The following is an 8425-nucleotide window of genomic DNA, read 5'->3' on the forward strand; positions in this document are numbered from 1 at the left end:
TGTGCACGCGTGCTTATTTAATTTCAGGTGCACAAAATTGTGTCTACACATAGTTGTACACTTTAACTAAGTATGCTTGTGTTTATCTTTCTGCACTAGTTTTTTAGTGGTTTCAAAGGGTCAAAACATGTATTTTTTGGTTGAGCATTAAATACAAATTCAGGGAAGGAGAATGGTGTGGTGTTTAGATTTTTCTAGAGGCATGAGAAAGATAAAATGAGGCCAAACTCTGCCAAAACTCATACAACACAAGAATTGCAAGGCTATATGTGTTCTGCACAGGGAATAAGACATTTTTCGGCCATGCATACCCAAAACAATGTCTTTTTAGGTTTTTTTTTTTAAATAAATAAATTTAAAGCACGAAACAATAAAAACAACTATAAAAGGCAAAGTATAATTAACTCTATTTTTTTTAATAATACTAGAAAACATATTTATAAAATTGGTATTTTTTTTATTTTTGTGTTCGAAATTAACTCATATTCTTTGAAATGATACATAGTTATATTTATTAATTATTTTGTATTTAGTAATGCAGTTAAACTTGTTTTTTAAAGTACCTTTTATATTATTATTTATTTTTTAAAAAATATTAAATTTATATTTTTACAAATATTTTTAATGATTTTACTATGTTGATGTTATAAAAAAATATAAGTATAATGTATTTTTAAAAACACAATGCAAAAGCATTAAAAAAAATACACTAAATTGGTCGATAATGAGGGCAAAAAGCTCCTAGCCACAAACAAAACCTAGACATTTCTGTGTGGCGCTTCGACCTCTCTCTCGCTCTCGCAATCAAAGAAGTACAAATTCTGAAACCCATTTTTCTTTTTTAAACTATGGAGTATAATCTCAGCTTTATCTCATAAACCTCTCAAAATTTTATAGTTTCTTTCTGTTGTTTTATTTTAGGAAGAAGACATGGCTTCCATTTATGCAAACTTGCCTTCTCCACCGTTGTTGGTCCATAGTAAAAGGATCCCTTTCAGGACTCTTCAAAAGCTCCCACTTTCTACCATTAAAGGTAAGAATTATGGATTCTAAAGGATCTACTTTGCATTTTACGTTCATAAGCTTTATGGTTTAGTTCAACTGTTCAAGTCATCTTGCTTATTTCAGTAAAACATATTAGTAGCTTGTAGAACTGGGTTATGCTCATTAGCAGAATTTAATGTTACTAGCAGAGTGTGATGAGCTTGTGTGTCTTGAGATTATGACTAAGATGCTACTTCTGGGACTTGTGTCATTGAAAACTAAAGCGTTATCATGGGCAGGGAGTGTATGCTGTTGCTTACTGATGTTGAAAAAAATTGAGATATAAGGTCTCACGATCAATGTAAATAGAGTGAGAAGGAGAGCAAGAGTTGGGCTAATTTGCTAGTGTTTTTCATTTACTTAGTCATGTGAACCTTAGTCTCTGTGAGGTCTCAGATATTGGGCCAAATTATTGAAAACAACAGGCTGAACGGGGAAATTCTTTACCTTTATTCTCAGCGATGGGCTCTTTTCTCAAATGATTCATGGCGAGCTGGGAGCAAAGTTTTCAATTGTCTGGATCTAGATTTTCTGTGGTTTTAAGATTCGACATTCTATCCACGAGACTTTACACTTTAATGATTGTAGCAACTGGGTAAACTTGCAAAGTCTGTTGTATGCACAAGGAACTGCCTATCCTTGTTTTGTCGCTGTAATATTGTTGCAAGTTGCTGTAGTTCACCCAGTTAAATTTCTTATCGTGTTGATGCTTGTGCTTTTGTTGCCATTCTTGCTTGAGTCTCGATGATTTTGCACTGTAGAGAGACAGAACTGTGTTGCTGTTGTCGTGAAGGCTACCGGGGAAAGCTCTGAGTCATCAACCTCCCTCAGCATTGTTAAGTCTGTTCAAAACATTGTGAGTGTTAACCTCTCCCTTCTCTTGTTCTTTGATTTTGTTCTCTTCGTATTCAAAATGTGGTCTGCTATGTCATTTATCTGTACGCAGCTTCTTGTCGTGGTTTCTTATGTTCTGTAAAGTTGAAATCTTCTCAAGTTCGTTGGTGATAGAAAAGTATGCTTGAAATCTTCAAAATGTGGTCTGATATATTCTTGATTGGTCCGAAACAGTGGGACGATTCTGAAGATAGGCTGCCCCTTGTCGGTTTGGGTTTTGCAGCACTGGTAGCTGTTTGGGCATCAGCAAATGTCATCACGGTGATTTACATGACTCATTCTTTTGAATATTAGATGAGCAATGGTGATTAAAGTTTATAATTAAAGAAGTACCATAGAGATCGATGATGATTAAGCCCCTATTAATTTGGTTTTGCGGTCTAAATGGAGGTTGGGCAAAATTTGAATTTTTTTTTTAAATTAATATCATTTTGATGTGTTGATATCAAAAATAATTTTTAAAAAATAAAAAAAAATATTATTTTAATGCATTTCCGAGTGAAAAAAACTTTAAAAACCAACCACTAAACACCCCTGAAGCTTTTGTGTGGTCATCACTAGAAACATCCACTGCGTTTCTTTTTCTCTCATTTTTCTTTTTCATGTATCAAGAGATAGATCAGCGCTAACCTTTTTTCTGGTTCAGGCAACGTGAAGCTTTTTTCTTTATGACCCCCCTGGTTTCAGAATTGCCTTGTTTCAGATGGCTTCCTTATTTTCGTGCTTTTTGTAGCCAAGTCCTTTGAAATTAAATATTCATGTCAGCACACAGCTTAGTCATCTTGCTGGCTTCCGCCATGAAAAGAAAGCAAATTATTTATCTGTGGTTTCCCTTCTATGCATAGGCCGTTGACAAGTTGCCTGTTGTCCCAAGTGCACTAGAATTCGTTGGCATCCTTTATTCTTCGGTAAGTAATATAACCCAACTTGTGGTTTCTGAGAACGCGAGAACAAATGAAAGAGAAGTTTCAAGTTCTTGCAACAATTGTTCGTGGACCAAATGATTTCATAAAAAAAAAATTAATGAGCGTTCGTTTGTCTTCTGTTATATAATACTAACCTGAATATTTTCCATCCATTTCAGTGGTTTGTATATCGATATCTTTTGCTCAAACCCAATCGGTAAGTAAAACCACTGACCATTTGGTTTTGTTGCTGTTGATGTTACAAAAATATACCTCGGCTTGCAGGAATTTCACATGGTTTGTTTTGTTTGGGTGTTCCTTTTGGCTTATAGGGAAGAGCTTTTCCAGATCATTAAGAAGTCGGTTGGAGATATCTTAGGCCAGTGAATCATGCTTTGAAATGTAGTCAGGTGTGTTCCTTTTGAGCTTTACCTTGTTGGCATACCAGCATTTTCATTTGGTGGCCCAAGCTTTTTATGCATCGAGTTTAATCACTGTCTTCTCCCATCCTGCATGTCATCATCACTTTGCGTTCAGCCCTTCAGGCCACCAGCTCTTACGCTTCAATGCAAGTCCAGAACGCTTAACATCGTACCAGACCTCGTACTAGACAATGACCAGTAAGAAAAACTCTGGGAAATTCACACAAGAATAGAAGGATTGATTAAAACGAATCAAAGTTTTTCTACAAAAAGGGCATGGAAAATAGATGGATTGTAATGTGATTTACTCCTGACAAAAACGACTCTTGCAATGAGATTGACTATTCCCTACTTTTATTACATCAGAAGGCTATTGAATTGAACCAGTGTTGAAAAGATGTTGACGTATATCACCTTTTTCAGTCGATGCAACCATCTACAGTACCTTTTATCCCAACTGAAGTTCATGGATATTTTGTCCAATTTTGATTGTATGTGACGTGCATGAGATGATGGAAAAACACAGCTTTCTATGGTCGACTGTGACCACTAGGTGGCGATAACATTGCTTCAGGACGAAATGCTTCAGGGTCATCTCCGCCATGAGATTCTACCATGTCATTGCAGTAGCTTTCTCAATCAGGTTTCAGGTCTTGCTTTGATGTTGCAAGTGCTAAGATGTTCGAACCGACTCCCTAATGAAATACAATTCCCCAGCAATGCAAAAAACATGATCATGAAGTCACATTGATTTATAGGTCAATTGACAGAAGGCAAAAAAAAATAAAGAAAAATAACCTGACTTTACATATATATATTGATGAGCACCGAGGAAAAAAACAAGACGCTTGTGTTGAATAGGAAACTGGACTCGCTTGTAAAGCCTCATTTATATAACATGTAATATTAGAGAGAATGAGGAAGAATCTTGGTGCATGTTTCCTCTATTGATCTAAATCCAGTTGATTACGCAAATTTGAAACAGATCACTAATCGATATGAAGCTGGTACTTCAGAATAAAAGGTCACCAATCCTTGAATTCTTACATTAATGTACTCTTTGTTCAATATTAATTCTTCTCGGAGATAATATGTGCTTAATATTTTTTTATCAACTTTCAAATAAGTTCTCACATTTTTTTCCCAACTCAAACATCAAATTGTTGGATTCTACTTGTAGCTAGTCGTAGATGGACTTCCTGGAGGTTCTATTTATTGTAGTATGCGTTTTTAATGTTGAATTGTTGACAAGCTTTCAAACTGGTAGTTTTTGTATCTATTTAGAAAGAGGAAGGGCAGACCTATACCTTTCATTGTTCCAAAAGCGATGAGCTTTCCAAGACAATCCCGTAAACATGTCAAAACAAGTCTTTCATGCTCCTTCGTGAAATTTTCATTGCATCCATGATTCAGATTTTGGTCTAGGGAAGCAGATCTTGTGAACAATTTGTCTTTCTTGTCGCACATCAAGTAATCTTCTTCAGATGAAAACGGCCCTCCATCCTGCATGTCAATGTCACAAGATCTGGAATTATCCATGACTGTTATATCAGTTCGGCTCCCAGGAAATTGGTTATGAGGCACAACTTGATGAACATCAGGTTCTTTCTTGCAATCTTTCTCAAGATCACAGGCCATCTGGTATTCTTTTACTTCTTTTATCTGTGCCTTGCAATGTTCGTCTGGAAAGAGAAAATGCATTATTAAACTGTGTTAAATTCCATTACTCGCATTACTCTTACAAGTAGATGCAATAGAATTTACGTCAAAGACCTGGGCATGTAAACAAACATAGAAAAGGAAATAAGCTTGTACAAACGAATAGAGCTTGGGTTGGCAACTAGATATTTGTCAACAAAATTAGATTGGTGGGAATGAGAATTCCAGCAGAAATCAGAATAACAGGTTTTTGCAACTTTTGCAGTACCCTTCATTTACGTAGACAGCTTGTTGAACATGATGAGAAATTCTTGAAAAGGTTTTTCTATGAATTTGCTTAGTAATTTTTATTTGTTACTATGTGACAAGCAACATGTCGAACTCATCAGAATGTTCGTTGTTTATAAAGTTGATTGGCAATGTATGATTCTGAGACAACACCCCATGCAAAAACCAATTCCACGACAAGCCAACAACCCATTGGTAAATTATGAAAGTGAATAACTGGTTTCAGTAGAGAGAGAGATGGAAATAATCTGGATCATATTTTGGTATGCATATGTTCGAGGGTTCAATGTGCGCATGTCTGTTTCAGTTCTTCACCTCTCATAAGAATAAGTGGGTCTATCTATACAAGTCCATACCAGCAAGAAACTTTGCAGCTTCTGATACAACCACCAAAAGTGAGCAGAGCTCTCTAGTGTCCAATGGATGAATAGCATCTGCTAAGAGAGATCTGGTATAGAGATCATCAACACTAGTTAGCAAATTGAGATTAAGAAACATAAAACTTTGTCAACAGTCAGGGAAAAAAAAAAAAGAATCAGTGGCAAATATATTAACCTGTATGTAAGCTTTGAAGAGCCCAATGCTGCAGAACTAGCAATTTGACAAACACAATCAGCACGTAAGGTTGGGATTGAAACATGAACTCCAACTGGATTAACCTGATTAGAGTAACAAAAAACAAAATTTAAAAGAGGTGGGAGATAGGTAAGTGGAAGCCATAGTCAACACAGACAACGATAATATACAGGAAATAAAGGGAATCCAAAATGTCTAAGCCTATTCAAGAAACATGGCAATAAAGATGGAGATTCAAGCTGCTGAGATCAAGATAATATCCCAAGAAATAAATTGAATGAAAAAAAAATTGTAGTCTATCAAGACGTAGATGCAATACAAGCACACAGCCATTGTCATTAAATCAAGGCTAGCTGCTAAAGGATCATTTTCATCATATCAACATTTAAAATAAGCTCTTGTAATCAATCTGATATGGAAATAACAACCTTGATGTTCATGTCAAATATCTAGTAACAACAGTACTTGAGTCAGCATGTGAAACATTACTCACCGCATAATGTTTTGTAAACTCATGAATTTCTGTATCTCTCATGTTTGAATCAAATAGTTCTCGAAATGTTCTTTTCCTGGATTCTTGAGAGAAGATATGGCTTGAGGATACAACAGCACTAGATGAATTAGCATTTTCCTGCTGAATGTAGGCTTTGGTCTTACAATGATTTTCCGAGGTAACAACCATTCCTAGCTCACGTCCTTCCAAATTTTTGCAGCTGACACATTTGCAATTTTCAGAGCAGAGAATGTTTGCTTGAAAGCACTCACAATACTTTTTGAGGCAACCAGTTCTTTTACAGTGGCATCCCTTGATGTGTTTAGCCATTACCAAAACATCTTTTGCCGCATCCTACACTTATAGCAAAGCATTCTCAGTGCAGTTAACAATCAAGGCACAAACAAAATAATCTTTTTCAACAGCTAGAAAGATGCCTAATTGCACAATGATGGCTACAGTGAAAAGAAAGAAACAAGAGATATTGCACTGAATAACACCATACAACATTCACAATAAAACAAGAAAATCCTAATTGTTGTCCAAAATCAAGATACAAGTTATCTAAATAATTTAATATATACGCAATTCGCAATGGCCCATGGGCGGGTGATAAATTTAGGAACCAGAATAAACAGATCTTTCTCTGCAAGAAAATTGAAATTTACATACCCCATCGTCTGGAGGAGTACACGGACTGCCAGTTATTTTTGGTTTGAAAGCATTTGGATTACGTTCTAGGATGCATTCAGCAGCTTCTCTCCTCACATCCTCATTCTCCACATTATTATGACAATTAGCACAACTGCATTCATCACAATATGATCCAGAAGCAAAGCACTCGCAGTACCTGCCAATTTGTGGACGAGAATTTTTAGTCGGATATAGAAAATGCACTTCAATACTACGTACTATAAAACACATGCTAGTTATCCAGCATTCAGTAAAGGAAATCCATTTGGAGGTATCCGATTGGATGAGAATAGTACCATTTGCAAGGCAAAAGGTTTTGATTACAAGAACCCTACTACAGGTGCAGAAGACAACGAAGAAGATAACTAAGTAAATTCATCAACAAATACACAATGAAGCCGCAAATGGAGTACTCACAACTTTAAGCATTTTGATTGCTTGCAATGACACTGCCTATGACTCTTTGGAGTGCCATTAATTATTTTGGTTCTAGCCTGTGGCAGAGATATTCTAGGAGACTCTGACTTCCTGCAAGAAGTAGATAAAAGGAAAAAAAAAATTAGATAACATATCAACCAAATGCTGTAAAGCTTTCCGATTTCAACAATTCCTTATTGTGATCAAGATTCTATAATTTTAAGCAAACAATTACGGCAAGCCTGACTAAGAAATTGAACACTTCTAAACACTTCAAATGGAGCTAAAACAATCAATTTATCAATCTCAAAGAGAGTAAAATCAAGATTAATCACATCCACCTCGAATCAACTAGTAATAAAAGTAACTAATGTGAATCGAAACAGAAAAAAGATAATTAAAGAGAGCTCACTTAAAGGATAATGGAGAACGCGGAAGCACATGTAGCTTGGTTTGCAAGAGGAGCCTCTCGTGAGGCGACTTATGCAGCGGAGAGGCACTGACGACCGGAGACAAGCCGAACTCCGTGAAAACCAGTTTTCTCGGCGTGAAATCCGATTTGCCTAGTTCTCGTTTAACTGATTCAACCGTTTCTGGCGGGAAAAATGATGTCATTGTAATTGCATTTATCGATTTCTCAACTGATTCAATCGTCTTTGACGGTAATCTCCTTTATCGTTTCAATCCATCGACACTTCAAATTCAGAGAGAGAGAGGGAGAGATTTGAAATGTGGAAGAGGAAACTAATGGCTTACACTGTGGGGTATTTCCATTATATTTCTGCATGTTGACCTCTTTTACTGTAAGAAGCGACGGCGAAGATTAAGTTTAGGATTAATCAACGGTTTATACCATGTTTGCAGAACGATGAGTGCAGGTGAAAATAACACTCAAAAGTTAAATGTTCTAACCTGTTAAAGTTTAAAATTTAACTTTTAATTAAATAAACTTTCACTTAAATTTATAACACATTTTTTATTTAAATTAAAATGATTACAAACAAAATAGATTTATGATTTTTTATAAAAAAATA

General features: G+C 35.7%; 2 protein-coding genes across 3 annotated transcripts; one reads left to right on the forward strand and one right to left on the reverse strand.

Moving 5' to 3' along the window:
- The first annotated feature begins 685 nt into the window (after positions 1-685).
- On the forward strand, positions 686-3648 carry LOC7470562 (protein CURVATURE THYLAKOID 1C, chloroplastic). 2 transcript variants are annotated; one of them, XM_002298189.4, is made up of 8 exons: positions 686-812; positions 922-1033; positions 1806-1900; positions 2113-2199; positions 2784-2846; positions 3023-3060; positions 3176-3253; positions 3381-3648. In XM_002298189.4, exons 2-7 carry the CDS (start codon positions 931-933, stop codon positions 3228-3230), a joined length of 441 nt encoding a protein of 146 aa, XP_002298225.3. In that variant the 5' UTR covers positions 686-812; positions 922-930; the 3' UTR covers positions 3231-3253; positions 3381-3648. The 2 variants fall into 2 exon arrangements, with proteins under 2 accessions (XP_002298225.3, XP_024454673.2); XM_024598905.2 differs by having other exon boundaries at positions 706-812; positions 898-1033.
- LOC7470563 (protein tesmin/TSO1-like CXC 6) lies at positions 3484-8139 on the reverse strand. The gene is made up of 8 exons (XM_002299681.4): positions 7804-8139; positions 7392-7502; positions 6954-7131; positions 6282-6635; positions 5768-5871; positions 5569-5660; positions 4573-4947; positions 3484-3960 (listed from the first exon to the last, which is right to left on the reverse strand). The coding sequence occupies exons 1-8, from the start codon at positions 8004-8006 to the stop codon at positions 3905-3907; spliced, it is 1473 nt and encodes a 490-aa protein (XP_002299717.3). The 5' UTR covers positions 8007-8139; the 3' UTR covers positions 3484-3904.
- Positions 8140-8425: the final 286 nt, after the last annotated feature.

The sequence above is a fragment of the Populus trichocarpa genome, chromosome 1, assembly GCF_000002775.5.
Source record: "Populus trichocarpa isolate Nisqually-1 chromosome 1, P.trichocarpa_v4.1, whole genome shotgun sequence".
In the NCBI taxonomy this organism is placed as follows: domain Eukaryota; kingdom Viridiplantae; phylum Streptophyta; class Magnoliopsida; order Malpighiales; family Salicaceae; genus Populus; species Populus trichocarpa.